The sequence below is a fragment of the Colossoma macropomum genome, unplaced genomic scaffold (assembly GCF_904425465.1).
Source record: "Colossoma macropomum unplaced genomic scaffold, Colossoma_macropomum, whole genome shotgun sequence".
Taxonomy (NCBI): Eukaryota; Metazoa; Chordata; class Actinopteri; order Characiformes; family Serrasalmidae; genus Colossoma; species Colossoma macropomum.
The window spans coordinates 40,116,860-40,136,455 of record NW_023494793.1 but is presented as its reverse complement, the minus strand read 5'-3'; the positions used below and the strand labels follow the sequence as shown (position 1 = coordinate 40,136,455).

The window sequence follows — 19,596 nt, the reverse complement described above, 5'->3', positions numbered from 1 at the left end:
GATTTCTGTCTCGCTGCTCTGTCACTGTCTGTCATTTCTCTCTCTCCCTCCCTTGTATCGTTAGTGCTAATATTAGATGGATGGCCTTGAGAAAGCAGACAGGAGCCCACTGTTGCTCAGAGCGCAGAGTGTCTGCTGGAGGTGTAGGACAGACAGAGCGAGATAGAGAAGAGAAGAGAAGAGAAGAGAAGAGAAGAGAAGAGAAGAGAAAAAGAGGAAACAAAACACACACATACGGTTGAACTCATACATTTACATGCATTTCAGCCACAATGATTTAAATCCAGTTTTCCACAGTTCCTGAAATCCTAGTGCACATTCCCTCTCTTAGGTCAGTCAGGGTCACTGATATATTTCAATAATGTGTATTGTCAGAATTATCCTAGAGACAGTGGTTTATGGCAGCTTTTATTTCTTTCATTACATCCCCAGTGGCTCAGAAGTTTACCTATACGTGGTTAGTATTTGGTAGCATTGCCTTTAAATTGTTTAACTTGGGTCAAACATTTCGGGCCGCCTTCCACAAGCTTCTCACAGTAAGTTGACCCATTCTTCCTGACAGAACGGGTGTAATTGAGTCAGGTTTGTAGGCCTCCTTACTGTGATGGCCACTCCATTACCTTCACTTTGTTTCCGACTTTGGTAGCATGCTTGAGGCCATTGTCCATTTGGAAGACCCATTTGCATCTAAGCTTTAACTTCCTGTCTGAGGTTTTGAGATGATATCTCCACATAATTTTCCTTCCTCTTAATACCATCTATTTTGTGAAGTGCACCAGTCCCTCCTGCAGCAAAGCACCCCTACAACGTGATGCTGCCACCGCCATGCTTCACAGTTGAGCTGGTGTTGTATGGTGTTTTTTCTCCATGCATAATGAAGGTCATTATGGCCAAACAGTTCCATTTTTCTTTCTCAGACTAGTGGACATTTCTCCAAAAAGTAAGATCTTTGTTGCCATGTGCAGTTGCATACTAACCTGGCTTTTTTGTGGCTGTTTTGGAGCGGTGGCTTCTTCCTTACTGAGCAGGCTTTCAGGTCATGATGATATAGGACACATTGTTGATATAGACACTTTTGTACTTGGTTATTCCAGCATCTTCTCAGGGTTCTTTGCTGTTGTTGGATTTATTTGTATTTTTTGCACCACAGTAAGCTCATCTCTAGGAGACAGAACGCGTTTTCTTTCTGAACGGTATGATGGCTACGTGGTCCCCTGGTGCTTAAACTTGCATATTATTGTTTAAAAAGATGAACATGGTCCCTTCAGGCGTTTGCAAATTGCTCCCAAAAGATGTATCAGACTTGTGAAGGTTCTTTTTCTGCTGTCTTGGCTGATTTCTTTAGATTTTTCTCAAGATGTCAAGCAAAAAGGCAAGTAGGCCTTGAAGTAGACCTTAAAATACTCACACAGGTAAACCTCCCATTAACTCAAATGACGTCAGTGAGCCTTTTAGATGCTTCTAAAGCAGTGATATTGTTTTCTGGAATTTTCCAAGCTATTTAAAGGCACGATCAGCTTGGTGTATGTAAACTTCTGACCAACTGGAATTTTGATACAGTGAATTATAAGTGGAATAATCTGTTTCTTAACGTTTGCTGAGTTGTGTACAGAGTAGACATCCCGAACACCTTGCTGAAACTATAGTTTGTTGACATTGAATCTGTGGAGGGGATAAATATGAGCCACACCACTCTGTCCCATCCACATCACCACCATCTGATGGCACAGTTCATGAAATAACGAGAAATTTCACAAAAGACATGCATACATCATCTAAACCGCTTATCCTTCTGGGTCGTGGTGGGGTGCTGGAGCCTATCCCAGCATTGGGCGGAAGGCAGGATACACCCTGGACAGGTCACCAGTCCATCGCAGGGCAGACAGACAGACGGACATACACAATCACACACACACTCACACCTAGGGGCATTTTAGCACGTCCAATCGGCCTGACTGCATGTCTTTGGACTGTGGGAGGAAACCTTAGTACCCAGAGGAAACCCACGCAGACACGGGGAGAACATGCAAACCCCACACAGAGAGGACCCCGGTCACCTGGCCGGAAATCGAACCCAGGCCCTTCTTGCTGTGAGGCGACAGCGCTACCCACTGCGCCACCGTGCCGCCTCACAAAAGACAGCCGAAGTCAAGATATTCCTGAAAAAATAATGGAATTAATTGCCTTGGATGCCTAACCTCCGAGATGATGAACCTGCATATTGTGTCCTTCTGCAGTGCCTTTATTGCAAAGGCCAATACCAGGATAACAAACAAACGATTTGTTGTGCAGCTCTAGTAAATCACACATCTCAGCTTTTATGCTCATAGAAAGGGTTTTGGGGTCTGCATTGGTATCAGAACACTAGGCTTGTTATTGCTTGGTATTTTGGTGGTATCACCCATCCTTACTCATTAGGGCTCTAGCTGTTCATCATTTCTCTTCATCTGTGTATGTGAGGGAGAGGGAAAATTGGCTTTACAGCTCCTGCTACAGCTCTATTGAGTCAGACTCAGAGTGCTGAGTTGCCATGTGTTAATGACAAAACCTGTGATGGTAATGATGGCAGTGATTAGGCTAATAAATATGCATTCATTATGCTAATCCTCAACCTGTGCTGCTTGTGCTAGACTGTCTGCTGTGTTTTCCTTGCAAAATGAATCGAGTGAGGTGCCAAGTGCAGCAGAATGGGAGCTGAACGTTTTGAATCCTTCTCCTTTCAGTGCTGTTGTTATTGTTACCTCAGTACAGTGCACCCTGGTGCTAGATTTCTTCTTAATTATGCGTACACAGTAGTGGAAATGGCCCCTGATCACTATATGGTGCTCCTGATGGTCCCCTAATCACTGTTCCCCACATTGGAGCTAGAGGTGGACGAGTTATAATTAAAATATAATTAATATATATAAAAATATAATTAAAAACTGAAAACAATGTTTTTTTTCTTCAATATTTGGCACAAAATCCAGTTAAACAGGACTGATTTTGCTCTCTTCATGATGAAACGCAGTTGGTCAGTGTCTACAAGTACTGACGATGTACACAATATGTTCAGAAAAGCACATTGTGTTGTTTTGTGGTATTTATCACGATAGCGATATATATTGTCTTATTGCTCAGCTTTAAGTGGAGCACTGTATATAAACAAGATGTATAACTGAAAGAAAGAAAGATATAGGACCAGTCCCATTTCTTATTTTTGCCCCTACCCCTTGTTTTTGAGTATCCCCTTGCCCCTTGGAACTGACTCACAAGGGGTAGTGGTTGAAATCTTCCCTCTGAAATGGGACCCTCTAATAAAACAGAGCATTACTTCATTAACAGCTACCAGCGCTGCTCTGCAGGCGACCCTGCCAGTCTGCAGTGACAGCAGAGGAGGGTAAAGTTCAGCTCCTCACTGCTGGGCTTTAGTTACATTTAGGGAATCATATGCCTTCAAAGAGGGGGGCAATTATTTATTATCACCCACCCCAATTCCTCAGTGATATGAAGCTGAAGCCAGATATTCGCCAGCTTCTCGTTTGAAATGTTCCCGTTCCACCTTAACTGGTGCCTGTGGTGCCAGAATGTAACTACTGTACCATTTAAGGTGGAACGGGAAAATTCACATGAGAAGCGACTTCAGCTTTGTGACATTTTAGCGTTTCTTGTTGCAGATTAAACATATCAGAAAACCAGCTGGAGTGACTATAAATGCAAATAAGTCCATTTGTCTCTAAATTATCGATGTTCTTAAATCTTTCTCTTTGCCTTTTTTGTTAGCTACTAGCTAGGCGAGGTTGTTGTCTGTGTTGCTATGGTGACATAGCAACACAGTGACGCAGTAAAAGACCCGCATGTTGCCAACCCCTGACTCAGCTGATCAGGTATCTCTGACTCTCTCTCTCTCTCTCTCTCAGAGAGAGAGATAGAGAGAGAGAGAGTGAGAGAGAGAAAAACAGACAGAGGCTCTGTTTAATTGGGGGGGGGTGTCACATGACTGAGCATCCTGCTGCTGGAATGTCCCATGACACTGAATATGGTGTGTGTGGCGTGCAGACCATTCAGAAACACACACACACACACACACACACACACACACACACACACACTCACTCATTTACTCACTCACTCACACTCACCCTCACTACCCAGGCCACGGCACCATTAATCCAATTAAAACCGCCCCTGCTGATTAGGGCTGCACAGTATATGTTTTGTTAATCGTTGTCTCAGTATGTTTATTTGCAGTAGGCTACTTGCTGCAGTTTGAAAAAGAGTCCTCTGACAACTACTCTACATTTTTATTGATTCCTGATCAATCATGAAACTTCAGGTGTGTTTTCTGTTTTGACCAATTAAAACATTGACATAAATCAGCACAAATAATTGAAATAAGTAAAAAAAAATGATGCAGATAAGTTTTTAACCGTGATTAAAAAGCATTCACTGACGTGTTTATAATATATTACAGTAGCAATGTTTTTCCATATTGTGCAGCCATTCTTCTCTGCATTAAGGTATACTTTGTTGTTGTAACATACGTATTAGGGGGGCTTTGGTATGGAATTTTTGGGCTGATAATCGATAACTGATGATGAACTTATTGTGCCTGATAACAAAACCAATAATTAATAGTGATATTAAATATGGCCAGAAATCTTATCACGATCATTGGACGGCGATTATTATCAATTATTTCTTTGTGCAATTTTGCAGTGATCAATTTTTTCCTCATTATTGTCGTAATTTTGAGAAAATTTTAATCTTATTGTCACAAATGACATCTTTTACACTGCCCCTCATAGATGTTACGTGTAGACTCACATAATTACTAGCACACATATAGACACACATATTAGCAACCGCCTGGGATATACTTAGCAATGAGCTAGCGACGCATTAGCAACCACCTGGGATACCAGAGCAATGGGCTAGCAACACCTTAGCAAATACCTAGGATACCAGAGGAATGGCCTAGCAACACCTAAGCAACCATCTGGGATACCAGTGCAATGGGCTAGCAACACCTTAGCAACCACCTGGGATACCAGAGCAGTGGGCTAGCGACACCTTAGCAACAGCCTGGGATACCAGAGCAATGGGCTAGCAACACCTTTTCAACAGCCTGGGATACCAGAGCAATGGGCTAGCGACACCTTACCACCCACCTGGGATACCAGAGCAGTGGGCTAGCAACACCTTAGCGAACACCTAGGATACCAGAGCAATGAGCTAGCAACACCTTAGCGAACACCTGGGATACCAGTGCAATGGGCTAGCAACACCTTTTCAACAGCCTGGGATACCAGAGCAGTGGGCTAGCAACACCTTAGCGAACACCTGGGATACCAGAGCAATGGGCTAGCAACACCTTAGCAACCATCTGGGATACCAGAGCAATGGGCTAGCAACACCTTAGCAACCACCTGGGATACCAGAGCAATGGGCTAGCAACACCTTAGCAACCACCTGGGATACCAGAGCAGTGGGCTAGCGACACCTTAGCAACCACCTGGGATACCAGAGCAATGGGCTAGCAACACCATAGAAACTACCTGGGATACCAGAGCAATGGCCTAGCAACACCTTAGCAACCACCTGGGATACCAGAGCAATGGGCTAGCAACACCATAGAAACTACCTGGGATACCAGAGCAGTGGGCTAGCGACACCTTAGCAACCACGTGGGATACCAGAGCAATGGGCTAGCAACACCATAGCAACTACCTGGGATACCAGAGCAATGGGCTAGCGACACCCTAGTAACCAGTAGGTATTGGACTGAACTTGATGTATTTTTTTAATATTATGTTCAAGAACAAAAAATATATATATGAAAAAGATCTAAATAAAAATCTACTATTGTTTTGCCTTCAGTCAGAATGCAACACCTTCATAACGCTTCACCAAAAACATGATTAAAAAGAAAACAAAACTGCTGCAGAAGTTTGGAGTTTGGACGCTGTGTGAGCGATTTGGGTCACAAAGTGCTGCCAGTGTGAGCCTCATTGCAGCTCATCTGAGTACTGAATGCCTGTTGGGAGGGAGGACCTCAGGGCCCAACTCTACTGAAAGAAGAGTTTGTGAAAAAATCGAATTTCCTCAGTTTCCCACTCAACCCAAAGAAGTTTGCTTTTCAGGTTTTGCGCTGGAGATACGAGGCTGATAAGTAACAGAAGCTCATGTACGTGGATTATCATTGAAATAAATCAGCACTTCCCTCAAACTGTGTCCACCTGTTAAGTGACCTCTAATAGACTGTGATTTCTGACACTGTATGACAGACTGTTGCATATTTATAGATACGGTAGGTCACACAGTGTCTCAGACCACATGAGCAAGTCTTTTATTATCTTCTTCTTCTTCTTCTTTCTTTCTTTAAGGGGGTTTCTGCGTAATTCAGTTGTTAAGAGGGGAGACAGTCATTCGGAGTGGTTTGGTGTGATATGCTCTGTTTTAGTGAAACTTCTTGAGTCATTATTATTCACAGCGGTGGTGATGGGAACCAGGCATCTGAAGAGTTTAGGGGAACCCCACCGATTTCGCAAAATTACTGAATTATTCAACCGTTCAGATGTAAACAAAATCATTCAGAGTGGTTCAGTGGGACATGTGCCCAGTCAGAACTGTTCACCATTGTAGTACTAGGAACCAGACGTCCTTATGTTTACACTACAAATATCATCTTATCTGCTCTCCAAAATGACCAGTGAACTTACATGCGTCTTATAAGGTTTTATAAGTCACGCTAGATTAAAAATATATTTTCTTTGGGTACTATTTTTACCTTACAACGCCCTGCATGTATCTCTCCACCCTGCATGCGTTTTGTGTTGTTTGGGTTGGCGATGTTGCGTCGTGTCGCAAGGTGTCAGCAAAACTCATAGCTTAAGTAAGTAACATTTATTCATCAGATGAGCCGTGATAGATCACAGTTCACCTCGCTGTCCTACCCAGTAAACTGGTGAGCAGAGTAGCAAGCGGTTTGTTGTTGACCCTGTCGGTTTCCATTGGCCCTGGGTTCTTCTGCTTCAGCGCAGGTGTGTATCTGATTCACTTCCCCCTCGAATTCTTGTTCCCTTTAACAAATCAGGTCCTTGGGCGCGGCGCATTCGCTGAATGGATAACAACCCCAAGCGACACTGGAACTACGGAAAGCGAAAACGTTCAAAGAAAGATTGAACAGCCGCACGTTTTCACCCAATATAAATCACCAAAGATTACATGGCATAATTGAGATTCCGTGACAAATATTATTTTCAGTTTGATTAAACAGTAAACAGCCGTACTGCTACATACCTTTTGTGCTGTTCCTCACCGATTGGGTGAATACAACTGCTGTACAAACCTTTTTTGAACCTCTTTCTCTGTCTGTAGTTCCAGTGTTGCTTGGCGATGTTATCTGTTCGGTGAATGCGCACGGCCGCGGACCTGATTTGTCACAGGGGACGTGAATTTGAGGGGGAACTGAATCCGACACAACAGCGGCATTAGCTGTGTTGAACGGCTGAGAATGTGGTTTTGAGAGGAAACACAGAAATACACACTAAATACTTTTTAGGTCAAGTCCTTATACCAAATCACAGAACAACGAATCAGACATCAAGCAACACATTCATAACCATTTTGTGTAATAACTTAATGGCATGTAGCCTTTCGAACCATTAAATGTGTCGGACGTCTGGTTCCTAGTACTATAATGGTGAACAATTCTGACTCTGTAAACTTCTCTAGAATGGCGCATTTCACACCGACCCACTCTGAATGACTTGATTCACGTCTAATTGAGTCATTTTGCAAAAGCGGTGGAGTTCTCCTTTAAAGCTCCCTCACAGAAAGGTACTGCATGAAATTGGCTTCTAATGTCTGAGACACTGTTTGTGATGGTTTCTGAGAAGGTTTTGAAACATATTTTTCAGATTCGTTCATGGTGGAGAGGTACATGCATGGTTTTGGATAGTAAAATAAAATGGCTGTATTTGTGTTGTAGACATGGCGACACCCGGTTCCCATCACCACCACTGTAAAGAAATCAGAGTTCCTCTAAGGTTAACTGTTTCACATTAAACCACTCTAAATGGCGTTGTTTACCTCTCAATAGCATAATTATGCAGAATTGTTTAAACATCAGACGAATTCCTCCTTCTCTCTCTCTCTCTCTCTCTCTCTTTCTCTTTCTCTTTCTCTTTCTCTCCTGTTCTATGTTTGTTTCACCCACCTCTTTTCTTTCTCTCACCAGTCACACAGACACTCTAACCTCCTATAACCTCTCTGAAGGCTGTCATACACCCCCCCTCTCTCTCTCTCTCTCTCTCTCTCTCTCTCTCTCTCTCTCTCTCTCTCGCTCTCGCTCTCTCGCTGTCTCGCTCTCTCTCTCTCTCTTACTCTCTCTCTCTCTCTCTCTCTCTCTCGCTCTCTCTCTCTCTGTTACCAGGGGAACCCTGTCACTTTAGCAACCGTTCCCAAGGTGGGAAACACCGGGACACACACATGATGTGATCTTCTGCATGCAGTCTTTCATTTTCTCTCTTATTCTTTCGTTCTTCCTTTCCTTCTTTTGCATTTCTGGTATTTTGCTTTCTTTTCTTCATGCTCTTTCACTTTCTCTTTTTTATCTCTGTTTCCCTGTTGATTTTGCTTTTGCTCTTTCACTTTATCTCTCGCTCTCTCTCGCTCTCTCTCTCTCTCTCTCTCTCTCTCTCTCTCTCTCTCTCTCTCTCTCTGTCGGGAGTGTTTGGTTAGTTTAACTGTAGGAGTGAATCTCAGTGTCAGGGTTGGAGTAACACTGAATCTTATCAGGCTATTTTTTGTTCTAATCTCATATCTGATCTGTACAATAACAGTGCAGCTATTTATTTATATATGTGTGAGAGAGAGTGTGTGTGTGTGTGTGTGTGTGTGAGTGTGTGTGTGTGTGTGTGTGTGTGTGTGTGTGTGTGTGTGTGTGTGTGTGAGTGTGTGTGTGTGCTGTGTGTCCATTAGGGGAAAATGAGTGAACTTATAGGAGCAACAAAATGGTCCTGACTTTATGCGCATTTTACAAAAGCTCTGTATAGCAGTATTTACAGTATGTAGCAAGAAGTGGGAGCTTGATTTTCTCCTCTCTCTCAAAGATGAAAGCTTTCAGTGCTGTTTATATGATGGGGCAGTTTTGTGTCTACCAGGTCTTCCAGGTGGTTGTTAGGAGGCCCAATTTCTCTGCAACTTTTAATGATTCAATTCTAGTTTTGCAATTTGATATTATATTCAATATCATATTTAGTTGTTGAGTCTTCAGTTTGATTTTCTGATATATTTAGCTGCTTGTGTGTGATTATTCTTCTTCTTCTTCTTCTTCTTATTATTATTATTATTATTATCCACGTACATATCGCTGCTGTCGGAACAAAACCTTGTATCTCCATTTTTGTCATTTTTCAGTTTTTGATTAAATTTGAAAATGCCTTTTGTCCTTTATATTATTTGTAAATCTCATGATGAATGGACCAAAAGAAACAGCCCAAAACGGATTGGAAAGAATTCTGGTCACTGACTTACATTTAAAGTAAAGTAGGCTTTTTTCCTTCTCCTGTAAAGTTACCATTTTGGAGATACAAGGTTTTGTTCAGACAGCAGCGATTTGCAGCCCATGAGATTGTGTATGATCCCGTATCCTGAGACCAGTGTGTAAAAGTGTGTGTATGGGTGGGTGTGTGTGTGTTGGGGGAGTGGGGCGTGTTCCTGGCCGTCTTGTGTGTTGATAGTGTGTAGGGAGGAGCAGAGCAGCTCAGTTTTCTTGGGCTCAAGTTACACACACGCACACACACACACACACACACACCACACACACTCAATAGACGAAGCAGTGTCCAGTCTGAAGAATATGTGTCTTTCCTTCTCTTTAATATCAGTCTTAATATCTGAGTGATTATATTTTCCGCTGCTCTGAAGCTCTTCAGAGGATTCCTGTTCAGTGTGACTGTGTTGAATGTGTTTTATATCTAATACACGTCAGATATTGTGAATGTGCTGAAGCTAAATGTGATCCAAGCTGCAGTGAATCTGATATGTTTACGGTGAGCAGGCGTCCTTCAGAGCCCTCGCTGAGCTCCAGGGTGTGGATGCGTGTTGTTTTGGCGGGAAGTTCCGATCCTGCAGGAATTCCAACAATTCCTCTCTCACCTGAGAATAGTGTCAGCGCAGCGTGTCCCTGTATTTATAGACGTGCAGACCAGCTGCTACGACAAACTGTCTGCTGAGCACACACACACACACACACACACACACACACACACACATTCTCTCTGTTCTCAGTATTTGCTGTATACTTGTTTTGTCAGAGAATTACAACAAGATATATATATATATATATATATTTTATATTCTATAAAATCACCTCTGTCGCGTCCTCTAGTGAACAGAAATGTTCCAGAGTTGATACGTTTAGCTGTTTTGTCATTTGGCCAGAGAAATATGAATGTGGCTACATACATGTTACAAGCAAACACAAAAGTACTTAAACACTGTTAAATACCAACACCAGCTCCTCACACTGTAGCCTAAACCTGCCACAGCAACTTCACTACCATACATATAAAGTTTACTGGTTTGTATGGGGTATTTTGGTGGGGTTTCCCTTCTTATGATGATATGTTAACTCAAACATTGTAGTGATATTCATATTTAAGCTGCTCAACAACCTCATAATTCAGAGGATCCAGAGACTGTGTGTCTCTCTCTCTCTCTCTCTCTCTCTCTCTCTCTCTCTCTCTCTCTCTCTCTCTCTCTCTCTCTCTCCTTCATTCTGTTTTTGTCTCCTCTTCTGTCTCCTTTTTTCTTGTTTTTTTCTCTCTCTCTCTCTCTCACCCCTTTCTCTTCCTTCCTCTCTCTGTCTCCTCTTCTGTCTCCCTTTTTCTCTTTTCTCTCTCCTCATTTATTTTCTGTTTTTCTCTTTCTCTCCATTTCTCTGTCTCTTGATCATTTTCTTTCTTTCTTTCTTTCTTTCTTTCTTTCTTTCTTTCTTTCTTTCTTTTTCTCTCTCTCTCCCTTTTTCTCTTTTCTCTGTCTCCCTTTTTTTCTCTCTCTCACCCCTTTCTCTTCATTTATCTCTATGTCTCCTCTTCTGTCTCCATTTTTCTCATTTCTCTCTCTCCTTACTTTTTCTGGCTCTCTCCCTCTCTCTCCCTCTCTCTCTCTCCCTCCCTCTCTCTCTCTCTCTCTCTCTGTTGACATTCTCTGCTCTCTGATAAAAGAACAGGGTGGTCTATTTTTACGCTGACTGACCTGCAGGATGTGTTATTTTGTTCGTAAGGTTATCATTGAAGGATCGGCTGAAAGTTCAGAGCCACAGTGCAGCGCTGAGTCTGGACAGGCTCACGTTTCTCTCTCACGTGTGACCCTTTAACTCTCACACGCAGCCAGCCACGTTCTGCCTTTCCGTGTTTTGTTTTTGCTTTGACGCAAAAACCGTGCAGTGTGTGATGTGTGTACCGACACACACACACACACACACACACACACACACACACACACCCCACCCCAAAATAAGCACCAGAGTTTTGGCCAAACAAATAAGAGTTTTGCACTACAAATAAACATGAACCTGTGTTGTTTCACCACAGTAATGTGTGTATTAACCCCTTAAATGCTGTCGATTCTCTGGTGACGCTTTATTTGGATGGTTATATCAAAGGACCTGACTCTTATATTAATTTCCCAAAAATCCAGATTTACATGATTTTCTGCTAATCTCAGTTGAAATCGATCAGCCAAGACATGTTTGATGTTCTTCTTTAGTTTAGACCTGGAGCTGCCAGGCTAACAGTGCTAAAAACTCTGGCAGTCACTGCCTGAAGACGGAATCAAGCCCGATCTACTGCACCTTCACTCGGAATATCCGTCTTTAAAAATACTGGAATAGGTGGACGTGTGCAAATGAGTTGGTCCTCCTGACATCACAGAAACGATGAATTCAAAGTGGTCCGTTTTTTGTGGTGAATAGTGTGTTCTGAATCTTTAACAGTGTTTCCATATTACCTCAAACTCCTTCATTTAAAAACAAGGGCAGTTTGGTTTCCCATGATATGTGTCCTTTAACAAAGCTGGGAATGAGCGGTTTCGCCAGGCTGTCTGTTCTAGTTTGTGAACATTGGTAGATCGTCTGTAGAAGAGCGTCTGAGCTAATTGAGTCTCCAGCTTTCAGAGATTTTGACTGGCACCTGGCTGGCTCTTCTCCATGGTCTGTGGTCGACTCTAACGGATGCAAATGTTTTCATTCAGCTGAACAGTTTGAGGTTAGACGTGTCTCAGCCTGTCCTTCGCCTTAAGGCTTGGCTGTTATCTGGTTAGGCTTTAAAGCTTGTGGCACGTTTAGAGCGACGACGGTCGTGTTATCACTTACAGTATATTTCAAGCGTGTGATTCACGTTTTGCACTCTTGTTGTCTTCACACACAGCATGCCTCACGTTCGTTTGTTTTTGTGTGTTTTTCAGGGGGAGAAGAATGCGGGCTTTGACGTGCTCTACCACAACATGAAGCACGGGCAGATCGCCACCAAGGAGCTGGCGGAGTTCGTGAGGGAGAGGTGAGATACCAGCTTTTAGAGGGAGGACGTGGGAGGCGTCATGGGGACAAGAGAGAGGAGGACATGCAAAGAGAGAAACAAGCATGAAGAAAGAGAAAAAGAGGCAGAGAGAGAGAGAGAAATAGACAGAGAAGGCTTTCTGATTTATGCAGCTAAAAAAAGTCTAATATTTTTAGTTAATCTTTATTTAATAGAATTATCATGCTTAATTTATTTCATTAGCTTCAGTATTTTATTTTTAAATACTCATTTCAACAGAAACGTGTCCAGTCTCTGTGCTACCTTGATAGATACAGCCTGTCGAGTTCTCCCATTGGTTAGGACTTCAGGATCTACACTGAAGGCCTTACACGTCAATTACCAGCATAATTAGGAAGTGACAGTGGAATCAGCACAGGGCTGGGCAATATGGCAGAAATATCATATCACAACTCTTTAGGAAATGTTCATGATACATTCACAACATTTACATTCTGACAAGTTTAAACAGACACAAAAATAAAATAAAATACCTTAAAAAAATGATGAGTACAAATGAGTTTTGTTCAGCATTAACTCCAGACCTTCTGGAAGTTCTCAACATCTCAACACAGCTGTCAGTATGAGCTGTCGTCTAACCAGGTTTCAGTAAACCTGTAAAAGTGGTACAAGTACTACATGTGCACCACCATTAGCTTAGCGCTAACATACTATTAGAAATCGCACACAGGTTTTGAGAGAGACAGACAGAGAGAGAGAGAGAATGAATGAGACAGGGAGAAAAAAAGATGTGGAAGGCCGAGACAGAAATAAGAACAGATAAAAGTAGGACAGAGAGAGACAAATACAGACAGAAGACAAACGCAAAGACGAGAGAAAGAAATGGGGAAGGAAGAGAGAGAAGGAGAGAGATGTTGACATGTAGATGAAAGAATAGGAGAAAGACGACTCTCTTGCTGTCTTTCTGTCTCTCTCTTTCTCTCTCTCAGTACACACTGTAGTGTTAGAACACACCGGTATGTGAGCAGTAACAAAGAACGTACTGTCCACACACACACACACACACACACACACACACACACACACACACACACACTCTCTCTCTCTCTCTCTCTCTCTCTCTCTCTCTCTCTCTCTCTCTCTCTCTCTCAGAGGTCAGTTCAGGCTGTTCAGTGTTAGACTGTGTGTTAAAAGCCGCCCTCTGACAAAATAAACTCAAAACATCACAGTCCCTACAAATTATGATTGATTTATAACAAGCATAACTGAAGACCTGCCCCCTCACTCACTCACTTCCATCTGATAGGACGTCCCGGAAGTCTAGTTTTGATCAGCGAGCAGTGGTTTCCATGAAACATGTCAAACGAGAGACCCTCTGAAAAGACCCAGAGGCATTTCAGTGATACGTTTTTCAGTACACGGTTTCAGATTTGGTTTTTACGTAATGAAATTGTTACACCGCTATAAATGACAGAATTATTTAACACCGTCAGTGCCATGAAGGGATTGAATTCTAAGACTCAGCCCTGCTGCTGAGTCGTGGGGCTGCGCGATATGGGCATAGAATGCATTGTTTGAAGTTGTTGGACTTTGTCAGCAGTGTTAAATTAATATTAAAATACTCTGCCTCTGATTGGGTGTGCCGCAAGTTTTTTTTTAAGAATTCTAGCTAAGCTCTCCTTTAAGAAAGCAAGGAACAAAAATAAAAATTACAAAAGAACAAAAATGAAATATGAACAGCTGCTAACATCAAAACTGCAAGCACATTTTTGTGCCTTGTGAGGCTGAACGAGGACACACAGTGCCACTGTTGCAAAGCACAACATCTGATGAAGCATCAAAAAACTGCGTGACTGCTAATGGCGTCCGCTTGCGGAGACTTTGTAGCCTGAAAGAGTTACGTGAGGTATTCAGTCTGAATACAGTCAGGCTGCAAACATGACTTAATATGCATAGTTTTATTTCAGTATAGGCAAACAAAAATGAGCAAATATTTATTCAGTTACTTAAAAAAACTCCTTATGATGATGCACGTTTGTTGTGACGTCCATCGCTGCTTCATACATTGTCGAGTTTGATGCATTTTTACAGGCTGATAGTTCAGGATAGAGTTGTTTTTGAGATCTGCAACTAGCTGTTTAGCTGAGTTCATCGCGAGGATTTGAGGAGGACTGGATCGGATCTCTGCTCCAGGCGGCACTTCAGCAGAACCATGTTTGCTGTTCAGAGTGTGATTGATTAATATTAGCTCTTAGAAGTTGCACTTATCTTAGGCAATGACAAAAGCATGTTGTAATTTGATATGAATTATTATTGAAACAAGCTGAGACATTGTGTGGAAAGTGTGGATTCTACGCTTTCAGTTCATATTTGTGTTTGTAAGTAGGAGCTATTTTATTGTTTTGAATTTTATGAAAAGTTATTGGTGTGTATTCAGTCTTGTTTGTAAGGAAAAACATCCTTCACCCCTTTACATCCTTCATTTTTGCCATGCTTCTATAATTTCCCTAACTGAAACATCATTTAGATGTAAATGATGTTAATTTAAATGTAAATAAATTACTTAATGCAAATAAATACATAAGCATGTAATTATATTAAATAATCGGTTCAATTTATCTAGCACCTTTCTCAAACCCAAGGTCGCTTTACTAAAAGATAAAAAGTAATGAAATACATAATCGGCAATAAATAAAACAACACAGAACGCACAAACACAACTCTACATTTCCAACGGCTAGTGAGGGGGGATAACAATGACCACAGTATGGAGTCACCTAGCCAGCCCGAAAAGACTCACTCCACAACTACGATGTGTCACACAGGCAGCCAGCCTCGGAAGCCTCGAAGGCCGAAAACGTCCTTAGCCATGAAGGGGTAGCGTTTTCCAGCAGCCGAACACCACCGGTCCTGTCCAGACAGCCTCTTGGCTACGGTGCAGCGTCACTCAAGTGGCCGGCCGAGTGTACTTAGGCAGCCAACCCGACATGCCTCATAGCCACAGCGTAGCGCTGCTCACACTGCTGAATACCATCAGTCCAGGTAGCCCCACAGCTGCAGGGCAGCGTCAATCAAGACGCCAGTCCAAGCAGCCACTTAGCTGTGATGTAGTGTCGATCAGGTCCCTGCAGCCTTGTAGCTGCAATACAGCGTCACTCAAGCAGCCGGTCCAAGCAGCCACTTAGCTGTGATGTCCAGGCCGCCTAATAGCTGTGATGTAGCATCACCCAAACGGCCAGCACAAGAAGCCTCTGAGCCTCAGTTGGAAAATCACTCTCGGCTGCTGTCTCTGTGGATATGATGGCAAACTCCTTAGCCAGCAGGAAAACATCAAAACACACACAAACGGTACAAAACTAACGACATTGTGTAAGCGTACTTAGCACAGAATGAACAAGCGTGCACACACCCCCCAAAATTTTTAAAGGGGGCATTAATTATAGATTTAAACCATATTTTTAGTTTTAAAAAGTAACATTCAGTCTATATATGCAAACTGATACAAATACAAAGACATTTATATTTATATAAGGCCTATTTCAGTCTCCATCAGTTTAGCCCCGCCCATTCACACTGAAGTTATACGCAGTGTTTCAGCCCAGACTGCTTTATCTATAAGGCCCAATACAGTAACCAAAACAGCCTGTTTAATTCTAAGGGAACAAAGCCGGTTGTAAGATGGTCGTGTAAAAGTAAGTTATGTTTTTCAGTACATAAACCCACACAGATGTCCTAAGCAGAGAAAAATATGAAAGAAAAGAAAAAAGTAGGAGAAGCGCCCTTTACATAGCGTAGCATAACCACAGTAATAACTCTGGACCGCTAAGGGTTAAATGCCATCTAAGCACGAACCACCTGACTGATGTAACTGCCCTGACAAGCTCTCTGCCAACATTTCAAACCTTGTTCTGACCGTAACAATGAAGCCTCGCATTGAGGCGATCCATCACCCCGACCAGCACGCCGATGAAGTCTGTCGGAAATGTTGAAGAAATATTGAGAAATTGACTGAGGGACTTGAACGTTGCTGCTGTCAGCGAAGTTTTGTGTGATTTATTTATATGAATCGATTTTCTGAAGCCTCTCAGGCCAGCGTGCCTCACTTCTCCCAGGAGCTTCCTCCCGAGTGTCTGTTGTGTTGTTTTCCTGACTCTGCTTTTGCCAGCCGCAGAGGCATTTTCACATTTTCATTTGTGCAAAATCAAACGAGACATTTTGTAAGAGATAAGACTCCTGGCGCAGCGAGGTGCAGAAATCATTCAGGCTCGCTTCTCCCACTCTGAGTCCAGGCAACCTGACTGCTTATCGCGAAGGCCGATCACAGAGAGCCTGATAAGGAGCGTTTGGTATTCGGCCGTAGCCCAGATTCTCAGGAGGCGGTAAACAGAGTGAACACTTTTTCTTCTCTAACTTTTAGGGTTGGGAGGAAAAACCAACATGACGTTGTGTCACAATAGTTCGATGTTGATACATGAAGCCCTTGTATAGATGTTTAATTAAATATCAGTACTTTGTGGCTGTGCTTAACTATGACTTTTAGAGATAAGCCTTCAGTTCAGGCCGTAAATGGGAACACTCGTTCACAAGTAAGGGGAGGAAATAGCCCTAAGATATTGCTAATTTCTGCTAGCTCCCCTATGGAATTCTAGTAGTACTTTAGGGCAAAGCTAACAGCAGTTTTTGGCCGTTCTTGATTAAATGGACATTCTAAACTTGTAAAATGCATTCCTAATGTTGTATTTAGAGCCTGTACACTGCAAAAAATGGTATCTTGTCAAGTAAAAGTATCTTAAATATAGTCAAGAAATGTAATATTTCTCCTGTTGAGATTGTTGTAAGCTTAACTTAAGACTGTTTACCTTATTTCTGGACATTTTTAACTTGTTTTAAGTGATTTCATCAAGTAAAATTATCTCAGTATATTGGCAGATCATTTTGCATGTTTTAAGAAATGAGCTTGAAACCAGCAAAATGATCTGCCAGTATAGTGAGATAATTTTACTTAATAAAATGACCTAAAACAAGTAAAAAAAATCTGAAAATAAGACAGATAATCTTATAATAAGAGCTCAACCATCTCCAAATGGGAAATGTTAGATATATCGACTACATTTAAGATCATTTCACTTGACAAGGGACCATTTTTTGCAGTGTAACAGTCATTAACATATATTTCGCCTTGAATGTTGCAATATTACTGTGACTTTACTCTTTCAGTTAGGAGCCCTGACATAGAACTACTGCTGTTCTCCATTTCTAAAGCTCAACGTATGTATTCAGTCAGATATATCTAGAACTGTATATATTAGGGGTGGGAATCTCGCGATTATAAAACGATTATCGATGCATCTCGAAGCATCTTATTTTTCTATACAGCATTTCTATTTTCTTACTGTGAGGACCTGGTAATGTTAAAGCAAAGTATTTATAATGATCCATAATGAATTTACTTCCAATATCTTTTACTAATAAGTCAAATGGAAGTGAACTAGAAGGCTCTTATTCAGTGCTCTTGATTGGAGACGCTGCTGCCACTCATCTGCGATAAAATGCGCAGTTATGGTGAAATAAGATCCAGTGGTAACGGATGACCACCCGTTCCACCTTAAATGGTGCCGCATTTACATTCAGCGCCTCAGTCAGAATTTAAGGCGGAATGGAAAAATTCGAACAAGAAGCTGGAGAATGAGAAGCGACTTCAGCCTCGTAAAACAGTCGAACGCTGAGACATTTTACAATAAGCTGCTCTACTTTTGAAGAAAAGTTTCCTGAGGAAAATGGGAGGAAAGCGGCTGTAGGCAAAGCTTAAAGCAGAGCGAAGTAAATCTGCACTCTCGTTTATATTGTTTAGCCTATACTAGGACATCAGCACACACTGAGACATACTGGACATTAAATACTGGACACAAAATGGCTCTTCTTATCATTTGTGTTGTGACTCCTGACCTAACCTGGCTTTAATGCAGAGGGAGCCGGTCGGATTTCTCGCTCATCCAGTTGTGTTTTTGTTATGTGCCGCCACAGACTGTCCGGGCGCTGCACTTCCGCACTTCCAAGTTCCGCCTTTTGCGTTCCATCAACATTATGTTATAAATTAAATATTTAGAAAATCGATTTTTGACATTTATGATATATATATATATATATATATATATATATATATATTATATATATATATATTGTGTGTGTGTGTATGTATGAATATATATCATGTATCATGGCTCAAGTATCGTGATATCATATCGAGAGACTAGTGATTCTCACCCCTGCTGTCTTTCTCGCTTAAGGCAGAGAGCAGCTGCAGTCTGACCAACCCTTTCTGAGGTCCCCTCAAGCACACTTATACACAGACTGAAGTTTTCCTTCCCGTCTTGATGCTTATTAAATCCGAACTCTACTGGAAATCACGCCGTTTGTTATTGGAACATAATGGACTGCGATATTTGCTCAGCATCAAAAGACAAACAGGTTTATTTTTCCTCTGGCGCTCCAAAGTCATTTACAAGCAGGCCGTAATGTTTACACTTTGTCAAATTTATCACGTTGAAGGGAGTGACATTTACAGTACATGCTGCAGGGCATTCCCATCCCCATCCAACTGCCTGCTAACTGCTGAGAGTAAAAACACAGCGCCGTGTGATTTAGTTCAGCGGGAATATGCTAAATACTAGAATTGGATCATTAATCTTTTATTAGGCTTTAGCTTCACGGCTTTGGCCTGTGTGTATTTAATTGATAAAGGGCAAAATGAATGGATTCTGTTTAGTAGTGGGTTTTCTGCATTATAATCAGCCGGTTCAGAAACACAACTCCTCTTTAAAGCAGCACAGAAAAGAGGATTTTATACTGATCTTCTTTTGTGTCGGGAGAGCGCAGCCCATCTTAAAACATTTTAGTTTTCACTTAATAATTTTGTAAGTATTTGAGCAAGACTAATAAATATTATATGCAGGCAACTCAAACATCTCTACTACAAATGAAACATACATTTAGTTTCCAGCAATTCAGCTGAAAGTGGAGGGAGTGCAAGGCCCAATCCCATTTCTTCTTTTTACCCCTACACCTTGTTTTC

General features: G+C 41.9%; 1 protein-coding gene across 1 annotated transcript in view; it reads left to right on the top strand.

Moving 5' to 3' along the window:
* fcho1 (FCH and mu domain containing endocytic adaptor 1) overlaps nt 1-19,596 on the top strand; it is a 108,675-nt gene that overhangs the window by 45,000 nt on the left and 44,079 nt on the right. Inside the window, 1 exon segment of the mRNA XM_036579536.1 lies at nt 12,454-12,545. Coding sequence (XP_036435429.1) covers nt 12,454-12,545 — 92 coding nt within the window.